The sequence below is a fragment of the Acyrthosiphon pisum genome, chromosome A2, assembly GCF_005508785.2.
Source record: "Acyrthosiphon pisum isolate AL4f chromosome A2, pea_aphid_22Mar2018_4r6ur, whole genome shotgun sequence".
NCBI lineage: Eukaryota > Metazoa > Arthropoda > Insecta > Hemiptera > Aphididae > Acyrthosiphon > Acyrthosiphon pisum.
In genome coordinates, this window is record NC_042495.1 from 106,245,400 (window position 1) to 106,260,739 (window position 15,340).

At 27.4% G+C, this 15,340-nt stretch overlaps 1 protein-coding gene across 6 annotated transcripts; it reads right to left on the bottom strand.

Annotated features, from left to right (window-relative positions):
• Positions 1 to 3,017: 3,017 nt before the first annotated feature.
• On the bottom strand, positions 3,018 to 14,786 carry LOC100166476 (dynactin subunit 1). 6 transcript variants are annotated; one of them, XM_016804461.2, is made up of 25 exons: positions 14,530 to 14,765; positions 14,141 to 14,347; positions 13,603 to 13,736; positions 13,479 to 13,505; positions 13,160 to 13,418; positions 12,631 to 12,753; positions 10,265 to 10,433; positions 9,788 to 10,199; positions 9,553 to 9,712; positions 9,287 to 9,493; positions 9,042 to 9,224; positions 8,847 to 8,979; positions 8,010 to 8,200; positions 7,810 to 7,947; positions 7,564 to 7,749; positions 7,262 to 7,475; positions 7,006 to 7,205; positions 6,531 to 6,758; positions 6,268 to 6,445; positions 6,021 to 6,184; positions 5,131 to 5,205; positions 4,900 to 5,055; positions 4,743 to 4,832; positions 4,518 to 4,678; positions 3,018 to 3,308 (listed from the first exon to the last, which is right to left on the bottom strand). In XM_016804461.2, exons 2-25 carry the CDS (start codon positions 14,324 to 14,326, stop codon positions 3,263 to 3,265), a joined length of 4,020 nt encoding a protein of 1,339 aa, XP_016659950.1. In that variant the 5' UTR covers positions 14,327 to 14,347; positions 14,530 to 14,765; the 3' UTR covers positions 3,018 to 3,262. The 6 variants fall into 6 exon arrangements, with proteins under 6 accessions (XP_016659950.1, XP_016659951.1, XP_016659948.1 ...); XM_016804462.2 differs by having other exon boundaries at positions 7,268 to 7,475; positions 14,141 to 14,383; XM_016804459.2 differs by having other exon boundaries at positions 14,141 to 14,383.
• Positions 14,787 to 15,340: the final 554 nt, after the last annotated feature.

Here is a 15,340-nt window from a genome sequence, read left to right on the forward strand (position 1 = left end):
ATAGGTGACAGCTGTCATATACATATATCCCACACAGCACAGCACATCCAGTGGATATCCATTGGTTATGTCAAATAACCATATTATAATGTCTTATCCAAAAATTACTTCAGATGGATATCTACTAGATATATTAAAAAACCATAAAATATTTTATCCATTAACTTCCAATTCCGGTTTTCTGCTGGATATTCCAAATTGCCATACAATATCTCGTCCAAAAATGATGCTTCATGGATATCAAATATAATATATAATATTAAATATATACATGGTTTTTAACGTAATTTATGGGTGTGGGGGGGGGGCTTTAATATTACCATATAATTATATATAAATAACTATTATTATATTATAAATGCATAATATATTTTTATAACAGTCAACTGCAGTGACAATAATACACATGTATAGTATGCGGGCTTCCAGTGAAAATAAAAATAATAATTTTAAAAGAAATACATTTTTTTTTTAGATCTAATAGTATAACTCTACAAAAACTAAAAAATAGTTTAGGTTGTTTGACATACGTTTCGTATGCCACAAATACAACTACCGGAAAACGCATTATTTTACCGGCCATTGCAATCTGCTATATATGATCTGGTATTGTGGTCTACCTGTAGCCGCGGTTGGTTTATATGATCTTTGATAGACACGAGATTAAATCTCTCTTAAACTTTATAAATTTCGATAAAAATGATTATTGCTTTGACATTTTGTAAAAGTTGGACTCAGGTGCTGGGTAGGTACCTACATTAATATGTAGGCTACATATTAGGTACTTATTGGGCTGAGTTATTGCACGACACTACAATTTATCCTACATATTATTTTGGCACTCCGTGTGTCAACGCTGTCGCACACTAAATATGTTGGCAAAAGATTTTTAATTAATCTTACGTAGTGATGAATCAACCACCAATTTTTTAATTATGTTTTGGCAAACAATGAAAATGGCCAATGTAATAAGTGTGAGAGTGACACGAATTTGTACATAATTACGTAAAGAGATAAACAAAGAAAGGAGAATTTTATGTCGCAAACGTAAGGGATGTCAAACTTTCAAACAACTCAAAAAACATTTTTATTATTTTTTTTTTAAGGAATGATACTATTAGATTTTAAAGAATTTTTTTATTTCTTTAAAATTATTATTTTTGTTTTCACTGGTAAACTGCTATTACTATATGAGTATAATATGACAGCCCAAAAATCTTAAATTTCGTGTGTTTGACAAGTCCAAAATCTACATTTGATGTAATTCATTAATCATTTTGAAGATCAATTTAAACTCTTTTGACAGCACTCTGCACTCAGCAGTACTGTATTGATTTATCTCTTGTAGTGTCAAGATTCCACATGCGACTTCTGTAATTTATCCTCGTAGAAATTACATACTACCCCTAGGTATGAGAGACGATATGACTCATACAGTTATACTTATAATCACCACCACAGACAGTACTCAAGAGTCAGGGTAGACAAGTATATACTCTGTTCAAAATAAAAAATACAAACGGCATGCGACAGCTCAGTCGCCTACTCAGGAGCATGGCAATACTACACGACAGGTATATAGACAAACCGGATTAAGATAATTTTGGGCCCGGGGCCAAACAATTTTAGGGGCCCATAAACATAATCAAAATATTGTGGACCCACAAATAAATATATTTCAGAGATAAAATTTTTTTTTACTTTATAGGTATATTATATTTCATTATTTTCATTAAATATCTTTTTATAAAATGTAAATATTTGAACAATGAACATAATATACAAAATAAATTATAAATATTATTGTATGAATGCATTCATTATTCTAGGTAATATTCAAAAGTTGACATCAAAAATTATATTATTTTGTTTTCATTTTTATCAATATTATGTACTGTAAAATTGTGCATAATTAATCAATTAATATTGTAACAGACTCCTACTCTTATTCTTACAAGCGATTGCTTATAGAGAGTAGGCATCAACTTTAAATGTTAATTTAAATGTAAATATTATTTTGAAGAAGTTAAAATAAATTATTATTATTAAAACGTTTTATAGCCAAATCTATAATAACTAGTAATAATGATTCAATCATCATTTGCCGTAAATTTGTAATCGACGGTATTCACCATACTCACAACTCAGGTATTCCTATAAATCCCATTTCCTTACCAATTATCTTCCTGCTTAAAATAGATGACATTGTCGATATTACGATAGCATAATAATAACATAATTATCCATTATCGATATATTATAGTAATATTTAGCAATATTAGCCTAAGTATAGGAAACTTTAATATCTTTTATTCAAATATTTCTGATTTAATAAAAAAAAAATTGTACAATTAGCTAGGGGCCCACTATTGTTTAATAATCGTTGCGGACTATGGGCCCGGGGCCATGGCTCCCTCTGCCACCCCCCCCCCTTTAATCCGGGCTTGTATATAGATTGGCTGGCTTAGGCCGGCTCTAAAAAGTGACATTTTAGAGTATTTTAGTTTCTTATTTTGAACAGATACAGAGTACCTATATACTTGATTGTTGATTCGGAAGATAAGGAGGCAAGAAAGAGAAACCCGTAACTCACTATTTTAAAAGTTGAACGTATCAAGTGGTATCTAGATAGCTGAACAAAATAAATGTATACTGTCTTTTCAATTTAAATTTGAGTATGTATTATTATTTTTATTAAATAAAAATATACCTTTATTTTGCTAATTTAAAAGTGTTCATTGGAACTTGTTTTGACTAGTGAAAAGGGACAGCCGATCATTGAAGGCCTCACAAGTCATAAAATAGCATACTGTGTTTAAAGCAGCTGCACAGTTGAGCAGTTTATAATTTTGACACATTTGCCAATTCTTCATTCTGTTATATGCACATATTTAAATATTTTAGGGACTGTATTAGCTAAGCCCCAAAATTATGATAATATTATAATAGTAGGTAAAACACAGGATTTATCAAACGAATACAAAGATGAAGGATTGAAAGATTATCATTTATCAGAATCAACTGAAATGGTTTATTTTAGTTAATAAATGTGTAGAAATTAAACTAAATTCCTTAAAAATTAAATGTATAGTTTACAAATATTAATATTGTTAATTAAATAATATAATATAAGATCAAAAATAAGTAAATCGTTAGTGTACAGTATCACATTAAAAATATAAATATCATATTCAGTATAATTACATAATAATAATTTAATACAACAATATACCTACTCAAACTTGATTTGTAGTACAGTTATTCAATTAACTCCAAGTAGTTCTTCAGTTGTATAAGCAAAATTGTAACTGAATGACAATAAAACATATTTTTTTAATTTAATGTTGACAGCATTGTTGAACATTTATTAAAAACTGTTATGATAGATATTTCTAATAAATAATAATCTACTTATTCTACTAATCTACTAATTTTAGGCACTATATTATATTTAAAAAAAATTAGTTTTTAATTGTTTTATTTTGAAATTAACATTGGGATATTATAAATAGCTCTTTAAAAAACATTCAAAAACATAAAATCATTGGTTACAAGTTTGATCTAAAGATTTAATATTTTAGTTAATTCATTCTGGATTTCTTACATCTGCAACAATCTAGTTAATCAATCAATAGCTCACGGTGTATATTCTTGTTATCACATATATCATTAAATAAAACTATTTTATATAATTTGTTTAATGATACATATGCTTAAATAATGATTTTAATAACTGATATACACTTAAGAAAGTTAACTTTAATATCAATAAGTTAATAATTGATATTATTATATTTATATTATGGCAAAAAAAACAACTATATAATGATTATCAAAACTATTAATTAATAAATGATGATTAATATTTCATTCCTTAAAAATTAAAATCAATATTTAAAAATGTATAACTGCTTTATATAGGTGCAAATTGTGGGGGGGGGGGATGGGGTTGCTCAGTTCAAATTAATATTTTAGATTAGTATTTATACAAAAAATCATAAACATATTGCATACGAGTCTGCAATAAAGTACCACATTTTATGTCTTTGCTGTACTTGCTATCATATGTAGCACACATCTAGGTAATCTACTGAAGAGTCTCAACATAGGGATGTTCCGATACTACCGACACTAGTAAAGTATCGATACTTTTGTTGGTCTTTGGTCCTTTCCTTTTTTAAATTAGTCTATATTCTGCTCAGAGGTATAATCTATCTATGTATATAAAAATATCTGATCCCGTTCACTTCGTTGCCCATTAAAATTGCCAACTCTATAATATGAATAATATGTTTTACATATCACCATGGCAACCATTTAAATACAAAACATTCCATTGGAAATTGTAAAATAATATATAATTGGTTGTTATGGTAATACGGAAACATACATCGACGAAAATCTCAAAATAATATATAAATGGTTACCATGGTAATATGTAACGTAACGTTTTTCGATTCTATATGCCAAAGCAAAAACAAAATGTCAATAAAAATTGTGACTATGTAACTACATACCGAACATGTGGATTTATTTGAGCAGCATTAGTGACTTGATTTTGCAATGAAGCTAAGATTTTAGTGTCCATTTCAACTCTTATATTTGTTGGTCCAGTCCAGTTTGCAGGTTTTGGTATTACAAACTCCGCAGCTAATACAGGTTCTTCTTCTTCTAATGCCTATAATTAAATATGAAATTGAAAATATCAATAATAAATCATAATGTATAAAAAATTTTTAAACCTTTTTCAAAGCTGGTGTTGGGAATGTAGTCATTTCTGTTTCAACACATCCAAAATGTTGTCTTTTAATTATCTCTTTGTTATAGTTATCCTGTTAAAATAAAGAGAAAAAAAAATAATTATCACCAATAATGACTTCTGAATTAATAAATTAATACTTGTAAAACATCCAATCTCTTTTGTAATTGTTTCCATTGCAAATTGTGGTCGAGAACTTGTTTAGCTGATATATTCTCATCGGTTACAAGTTTTCTTCCCGGTACACGTTTGGTTACATCCAAAACATTTATGTTAGTTAATGTTTTATGGAAATCCTAAACATAATAATAACAAATACACATAATTACAAAGGAAGTAATACAAAAAAACATTAAAAAATGATTACTTACATTTAATAATTCATTGCCTAATTTCTTTAGTTTAACTACTCTATGTTTTTCTTCATCTGACGGTTCACTAGGCACCTAAAAAAAAATCATAATACCTATTACTCTTCAGTAAATTAATGATGAGAGTAATTATAAATAATATGAGGCAAGTAGACAAGTGTGTCAAAAATGCCTTGTCAACAAGGAGATAATGGAAATAATTGGGTATGTGCATTTTCAAAATTGTTTAGAACAAAGTTTAAAACAGATATGTGATCTTCAAATAATTTAAAATATTAAGAGGATGTAACACGGGCATTTGTTGTCTCTGTCTTACAAGAGTGTAACATAGGAAATTCAAGCCCAGCATATCATGTTAAGCTTTGCTAGATTAAAAATTAGAATGAATCGACCTATGAAACTATAGATAATTTTCTTACCATCAAATTTCATTCATTCTTAATTTAAACTAAGAAAGTTAAACGTGATCTGCCGAGTGTAAATGTGCTATGTAACGTAATTGTAAGACGGAGACAACAAATGCCCGTGTTACGTCCTTTTAATAATTAAAACTGGCAGTTCAAATAGTTTGATTGACATACACCTCACACTCCTTCCAAATGAACACCCTTTCAAACGACTGTGAAATGGGCTTAACTAATTATATATACATAATTTAATGACATTCCTGTGTTTAGTAAAATTATAGCAGAAAGTCTCAGAAGTATACACTATTATTTTACCCACCTACCCACCTAATTTTTAAGGCAGTTATTAAATTGAACTAGAAATCAAAATTGAAAAAGATTTTAAATTGTAAAATATTTTGATTATTATATTGCAACAAATATTTCATCAGTCATTACTATAATATTGTTATTTAACAAATAAAAATAAGTTTATTAACTTACAGGCAACGGTTTTAATTGAGAAAATAATTGTTCACAATAATTATTTTCAAGCTTGGCTCTTTGATCTATTTCATGTTTTAATGCCATTTTGGTTAACTTTAATTCATTAAGTAAGAATGGAGATTCTTGGTATGGTTTATTACTATCATTTCCAGTAGCAGTCACTGAAAAGAAAAAATATAGAATTAGTATGCAACTCAAATTTAAGAACTATATTTTAATTACAGCTTAAAAGTATAAAACTCACTTGATGCAGATTTGTTTATACCCTCAATGAGAATTTTCTTTGAGAAATTTTTAAGTTTATTTTTAAGTTCTCCTTTTTCTGTTTCTAGTGAATCAATATCTGCTTGCAAATGGTCCATCGTTTCTTCGTATTCTTTTGACTTTCTTTTTAATTGTTGTTGTGTTTCATCCAATTTCCTCTAAAATTATTAATAAATTATTCAAATGTTATTAAAAATAATTAACCTTGGTTTCTTTAAATAATTAACTATTTAGAAATATTACCTGTAGTTTTTCTATAGATATTTCTGATTCGTGTATTGTAGTAGATAGTTTTTTTTCAGCTAATTCCTTCCTAACATTGAGTTCACCAATTTCTTCTTGTTTGGATCGAAGAGCCATTTTTAACTCAAGTATATCATTTTCTTTAGATTTAATTGTATTTCTTAAAGCTTTTGTTTCTTCTAGTTCACTTTTAATTTGTTTAGCCCGTTCAGTAATAGGTGGAATATTCTAAAAAAGTTACATTTTTTTAAATACCGCTATTTAGAAATTAGCTATTAATTATTTAAATATTTGACCAAATTATTTTTGTATTTATCCTAATTCAAAGCTGATCAAATGTCAAGAATATGATAACGCATTAATTCAACTTATTAAGTCATAAATTAGAATTTTCAACCAATCCAAACCCGGGATGTTATATTTGGTTAAAAATTCAAACATCCTGTCAACCGCTTAGATTAAATCATGATTTTACTTTAGATTTATCGGTAGTAGGCAATGTCAAGTCAGCTTCTAGAATAACTTGAGCAGCATTAGCGATTTCTCCAGCAAGAGTCGAAATACACATTTTCAAACATATGGTCACTCCATTATTTGATTCTTCTTTTTCAAATACTTTTTCAACTGAGTTATTCATTACTAGCATAATGCTTTCACTGTTTATTTTTTTATCATCTAAAATATTTAAATTATTAGGTTAAAAAGTAAATTTATCTTTATTTTAAGGTTACCTGTACCTAGTGAGATTTGACTAACTGCACATTTAGCTGTCTCTCTTAATACAGTTATTAATTTTTCTGCATACTGTATGCAAGAACTCAAATCTACTTTTATAATACTGTTGATATCTGCACGTTTTTTAATTTGTTTTAAATGTTGATGTATTACTTCGCAAGCAACTAATATATCATCACACAATTTTAGAACATTAGAAGAACCATCACACTAAAATAAATACACATGAAATTATTAATACAAAATAACTAACATAATATTAATAGTTTTATTTATCTGCTATTTCAATAAAAATTACTTGTATGACACATTTTATTATATTGGCATCTGTTTGAATGGTGTTACAAGCTGCAGATAAAACCAATACATTATCTAATAATAAATGCTCATAATGTGGATTGAAATCTTGTATAAGAGGTGCATACACATGTTTAAAGTAAGCAACACATCGTTCTAAGTTTTCCGTATTGACATTTTCATCCAACTAAACATAATCCACACATTGTAGGTATGTATAACACAATTATAAGAAACACAAAATCACCTGATCAATTTTCAACATTTCAATATATCCATTTAAAACTTTTTCTTGAATTGTCATATCAGGGTATGATTCACCAATTTTAATTAAGGTTTCTGGAGTTGTTGTATTCATTCCATGAACAAATTGTCTTAATGCAGTCTGAGAAGAAATTAGATTATTTATTTTGTACTAAAAATGTAACTGAAAATATAAATATAAACCTGCAAACTGTATAAGTAAAATGACAAACGAGAACGAGTAGCAAATTGTTCTGCAGAATGGTCTTTTATAAGAGTTTCTTTTGTAATTTCTTGAACATCGGGATATTTATCACGGACATGTGTCATGAGTATTTCACTTTTCCAAATCATGCGTGGCAATAATAAGAGAGATAGTATAGCATCATAATCACCTAATAAAATACAAAATAGATTATTTTGTCTATGGCTCTTAGTAGTGGTGTGCGATTATATCAATGAATTCTTTAAGGTAAAAACATTAACTGTGACTTCTTGTTGATTTTTAGGGTTCCATACGGTAAAACGGGACCCTATTACTAAGGCTCCGTTGCCTGTCCGTCCATTTGTCACCAGGCTATATCTCATGAACCATGAAAGTTAGAAAGTTGAAATTTTCACAGATTATGTATTTCTGTTGATGCTATAACAACAAATACTAAAAATCCTAGAATATATAATATAAGCAGTGTTGCCAACATGTTTATAGCTGATGTTGGTACGGAACCCTTTGTGCGCAAGTCCGACTCTCACTTGGCCGATTTTTTACAATATTTTAATTTTTAAGCGATTTATGAACATTTTTAAATTTTAAAACCAACAAGAGAGAACAGGTAATATTATTACATTTATTTTAAGTTTAATAATAGGTAAATTGACTTCAATATTTAAGCCAAAAAGTCAAAATATGTATTATATAATTTTAAATAAATGTATATCTTAATGACGCTCAAACAATATACTATATTTTTAAATTGTTATTAGAATTTAGAAGATATCTGTGAACATTAAAACTTATATAGGTAGCAGAAGCAAACTTACCTCCAAGAGACAAGAATGAATCTGGCATATATGCTAATAAATACTGTATATGTTGCTGAGCTTCTTGTGTTTCCATTCTACGTAGTTCCAAATCTATTGCTCGACTATGAGCTTTAGTTTCAGCAAACATTTTCTAATAAATAATATATTTTTAATTATTTTTTCATACAATAAATATTTTAATTTATAGTTAACCTTAAAGTCAAGCATTTCTGGTATTGATGATCGAACTTCATCTTTTGATGCAGATTCTCTCATTAATTGAGTTTGTAGATCTTGATTTTGTTCTCGTAGTTCATTAACCAGATCTCTAAATTTTACAATAACCAAACTCCGATCAGCTAAACTTTCCAATGCTCGTTCTTTTTCTTTGACACACTTTAAAATAAATACAACTTATAAATAAAAATAAAATGTTTGGTATTAATACTATTTAAAACCTCTCTAATATTAGCATTTGCCATATCTAATTCTTCACGTAATTGCATTTCCAACTCTCTACTGTCCTCTTGGAGTTGATCATTAATATCTTGTATCGCTTCTAGATCAGTCACTGCTTCTTCTAATTCTACCACTTTATCTTCCAAATTCAATTTTTGTTGACCCAGAAGCTCAACTAATTCCTCTGCTCCTAAAGCTGCATCTACCTAAAATATTATAATATATTAATACTTAGAAACTATCTATTTTAAAATTAATATAAAACCTGTTCATGCAAATCATTAACTTGAGATGCTAGTTCTTCAACTCTAGCAGTTAACTTTTCATTAGACTTTTGTAAATCATTACATTGTTTGGTCTTTTCTTCGATTTCTCTTTGTAAGTTTTGTGTTTGGTGTTTCTCGTGGGCGGATAAGTCTCGTAATCTAAAGTTTAAATAAGTGTCAAGTAAATAGGAAATCAATTTCAAACTACAATAGTAATATAAAAGCATCTTATACTTGACAAGTGTATCTCTAAGACGTAAATTTTGTTGTTCAAGTTGCTTGACTTTGAAAGAATTGGCACCATCTCCTCCCTCTTCACTTTCATTTCCTTTCTCAAACTCAGCCTTTAAGAGTTCTAAATCTACTGTTAATTCCTCAATACGCTCTTTTGCTTGATCTAATTCTAATTGAAGTGTTTCTGCTTTAACTTCGGCCATTTCTTTATCAAGAGTTGCCATTTCCAAAGTCTCTGCCATTTCATTATACTCGTCTTTTCCTTCTAATGCATCTTGTTTCTCCATTTTAACTTTTTCTAATTCTTTTTTTAATGCTGAATGAGATTCCATAATTTTAATTTTAAATTCTGCAGCTTGATCCAGCTGCAATTTCATCATATCAATATCATGAGATTTTTCTTTTAACCTTGCTATATAATAAAAATAAAAGGTATATTAACACAAATTAGCCACCCAAAAAATTATCTGTTTTTACTTTTGACTACGTCCAACTTTTCAGTATAGTCTTGTACTTGGTCCTTTAGATTTTGGATTTCAACCGCATCAGCCATACTAGAAGATGGTCTTTGTGTAGGGGTAGTTGTACTTGGCGCAACAGAAGATCCGGGTGTATAATGTGGTTTGAGGGCTTCAACAAATTCAGTCTATTAAATAATAAAATAGAATTGTATAAAAGATACAACAGATATTGAATTATATGATGTTATTAAATTATTACCATCATAGTATAAGTAATAAAAAGTATGCTCAATGATAAGAGTGTACATTTTTTTTTAAGGTTCAATATATAATTTATATAAGCAACCAACAATTAACTCAAGGTGACATGTATATATTTCATCTTAAGCGTACAATGCAGAAACACAGGCATTGCACATGTGAGAACTAGGGCATAAATATGGATCATGTTGAGCATACCCCTTAATCCTTATACTATGAATACCGTAAGAATCAATATTGAATGACACAAAGCAAACGTGCAACTTCATAATAACAAATATTAAAAAATATTGTTATTTTAAAAGTACTCTAATATCCATTCTGTACATTAATTTATTGACATATAATACATGCAAACATAGATAAAAATAAACTTACAGTACCTACAATAAATGTAGAAATAACATACATATATATGGATTGCTTTTGAATAGTAAATAAATTTATTTATAAAGTTTTATTTAACTTGAATGAAACAAAATTTAATATAAAGAAGTTAAAATCAAATGTTATCCCTCGGAATCCAAAAAATACTGATTCGGTAAGAAACTTAATAAAATTTTAAATAATATAGACATTTCTTTTTTTTTTTGGAATATTCCTTCTATATTCAGATTAAGACAATTATAAAACCTGGTATAACTTTATAAACTATGATATATATAAAACAACCTATTTCCTAAAATATTTTAGGTAATTATAAATATTAAGTTGAAAGATAATTAATAGCTTAATATGTAGATAGGTAAGTGAAAATCAACTTATAAATAATAAGTAAATACAAACCAATTAATAATCATGTAATCATCTAAATAATATATAGTATTAATATCACAAATGATAATGAATATTTGAAATATTTTGTGTTAAGGTACAGGCCAATTCAATATTATTCATGAATTATTTTAATGTAATAAATTGTTGTTTTAAAAAATGTTATTTAATTAATTTAAACAGTTAAATCAAATAATTTTAACCAGATTTTAATTAAATTTAAATATTTAAACAGTCTTATATAATCATAGGTACCTCACATAAACTAAGTCAAATAACTTTCTTAACTAAACTTTAATTAAATAAAAAGTTATAATATAATATTATGTAGCATTAAAGAGAATGAACCAGATGAGTATTGAGTATCTTCCTATCAACTAATCCAATAACTATATTAAACAGTTGTTTATTTTAATAATATTTATTATTATAACTTATAAGTATTATATTATTGAACTTGAAAATGTATTTTTTATTATTATTTTTATTATTTATTAAGGTGAAAAGATGTGCAATAATTATTTTAGTGCAGTGCTATAATATACCCTAATAATTTATATTTGTTTCATTACATTTAACTAACTTTTTCCATTACCAAACAGTTTATATTAATTAAGTTTAAGCTATTACTTATAAATTAATGAAATGAAAAATGTACAAAACCATAAATGGTTATTAAACACCACATAGGTATTTTAATAATAAATAATTTTTGAAAATAGTGTTTTATTTTTACTAAGGTCTGAGATTATTTAAATAATGGAAAAAGTTAATTTATGAAAAAGTATATTATATTATACAGAGCGATTCTTTTCACACAGAACATTTATTATCACAGTCAAATTTGTATGGATCATCTGAATTCTGTTGTAGAATAATTTTGTGAAATTTGTATTGTATGAATAATGATTGTTGAAATACATTTTTTTTTGTTTATTATCACCATCAGTTTATATGAGTGGATCTCAATTTTATGCAATTTCCTCTACCACATCTCACATCAAACTTTTGATTTAAACTTAAATACAGGAATTTTATAAAAGTATTATAGTTCAGAATGTGGATAGTAAATAATATGATAAATAGTATAAACTATAAATAAAAAACAAAAAATTGACTATGATAATGATTATTCTGCATTAAGAGGGTTAGGTTATCTAGATACTTTCATTAAAAGTTATTTCATTATAATATAATCATTTATAAATATTTTTGAATATTTGTATTAAGCCCTATATATATACATTAAATTTATTGTATTCACAAAGCAGAATAAATTAATATTAAATTAAAAGCCATATAGAACATTTATAATTTCCCTTTTGTTTTTACAAAAATAAAAATTACTTCAGAGTTAGACACATCTTTTAATGACGTCAATGATTTTGTCATTGGCGTTTTAACAGCCGATTTCACTTTTGGCGATATAAGTTTAGACATTCGACTTGTCTTTTCATTGCTGGGTGTTCGCTGAAAGCATAATTTATTTCAAAATACTTATGGTTCCTAAAGAATACAATGGAATAAAAATATTTTAAACGACTATTCAAAATATTTAATTTATAATTGTATTACTTTTTAAAGCTTACAATTACATAAGAAAGAACACAATTAATTATCTAGCAATTAAATTATGTAATTTATATATATATATATGTTTACTATATAATATGTAGTGTAATTATTATGATTAGCATCTATTGTTTATCAAACAATCATACATATATCAAAATTAAACATGGTAAACATCTATGATAAAATAAACATAAAAATGTTCAATATAGGAAAGTGCATTTTAAGATTTATTAAAATGTTAAATTTAACACTATAATAATGGTAAATAATTGTTAAATAAACATTTAAAATTTTAAAATACCTCAACAAAAGAAGAACGTTTAGGTGTTGAGTCCATTCCAGCAAGAGATGTTTGTGACAATGTACGTGATGGTGCGGGCATTGAAGACTGTGATGAAGTACGAGAAGGAAGAACAATTGATGACTGCGATGGTGTACGGCTTGTACCAACCAATGATGACTGAGAAGAAGTACGAGAAACTGGTGAAGTAAATGTATCATCTTTATTCTTAGGGGCAATCAAGCTTAATCTACTTGAACCAGATAAAGACTGCCTAGAACTAAAAAAATATATAGTAAATACCTAGTTAAATATACAAAAATATTTAAAACAAACTTACGCATTTGTATCAATTTTTTTACGCAGGCTATATGGTAATGAAACCATACAAATTAAAATAGGTAGGTAATAAGAAGATATTTAAACTTATAAAACCAATTTAAAAAACAAAGCATATATTTTACCTGCTAATTCGAGACTTGACAGATGATTTTGGGACCAAAGATTCTGTGCTAGCAGACATATCAAAACGTGCTCCTGTTTCATCAATAAGTGTAAGATGTGATTGTCGTACAAATATACCATGGTTTTCTTCACACTAGTAAACAAAAAATGGATAAAATTAATCTTAATATCTAATACCCTAAGGGCCTTCCTTACAATGTCCGGTTAAAGTTAACCAACACTTAACCAGCCGAGTTCTGCTGGTAATAAAATACATTATAAGTTATTTAGCGTTAACCAACACTTTACCGGACATTTAAAGAACAGCCCTTTCATAGGTAAGGGACTATAAGTTATACAATTGGTAATAAAACACTAAGGGCCGTTCTTTCAATGTCCAATTAAAGTTAACGAACACTTAACCGGCCGAATTCTGCCAGTAATAAAATCTGTTAACAGTCAGTTAGCATTAAACGACACTTTACCAGACATTGTAAGAACGGCACATAAACTATAATCAAAAATATATATAAGTTAAATAATAAATTGAACTTTTACTTCAAAATAAGTTTTTGAGACGCCTTGACGATTTTTGACCACACCATTATTTTTTCCTTTAGGTTCATCCAAAATAATGCCAACCCATGTTCCTGTTTCAAAATGTGTCTGTCCAATAAAAGCTATTTTGCCTTGTAAATTTTTTCCAGTTAACTCAACTCTACAACCCAATTCCAATTTTGGCATCTTGACTTGGTTCTTGTTGAACTATTTTTTCGGAGTAATAATATTTAATACTTCAATCTAAATTATCAATAATAGATACACAATAAAGAACTATTATTTTGCACACAGTTTTGAATTGCTCAAAATTATTTAAGTACGAGACAAAATTATCAATCATCAAACACTGTACAATATGTCATCAAGTAGCATGGGTAACTACTTACAAATTATTAATGCTTATTGCTTATTGCTGAATGCTTAGTAAAACACTTTCACAAATAGTAATAATTACAACAACCGTTAATATAGACACATCAATTCGGGATTTCCAAAATGACGAAAACACTGAAAATTTAAATCTCTATACTTTACTAAAGTATAATTTACATGTATCTTTTGTATGGTTTCTAACACCAGTACATAAATTCAAAACAGATTAATAAAACATTATTAATTCTATCAAAACCTCAGTGTTATAAACTATTCATCATTTTATCAGTAAAATTAAATTGATAACACTGATAATAACACGATTATCATGATTAGTCTTCAAAACACTACAACATTACGTGATACCAGCATAGACCTAAAGACCACGATTAAAGATATCTTTAATCGTGCTATAGACCACGAACTACTACATGACGTAGTAGTTCGTGCTATAGACCTATAAGTATTCTTTTATAGGTCTATGGATACCCGCATGTGTTGTCTCCGTCCTACAAGTGCGTAACATAGCAAATTTTACGCTCGGCAGAACACGTGTAGCTCCGTTAATTTAAAAATTACAGTGAATTGACCTCTTATAAAATCTAAAGGTAAGATTATTATCTAGACAACCTCATGGGCCTTTTAATATTTATTTTAATATTAACGTGAGTTATGAGTACCTATTTTAAAATTGTAAATTGTTTATACGTTTTAAAATACTCATAACTCGCTTTAAAATTAAAATATATTATATTAAAAAGCCCATGAGGTTGTCTAGATAATAATCTTACCTTCAGATTGTATAAGAGGTCAATTCACTTTAAT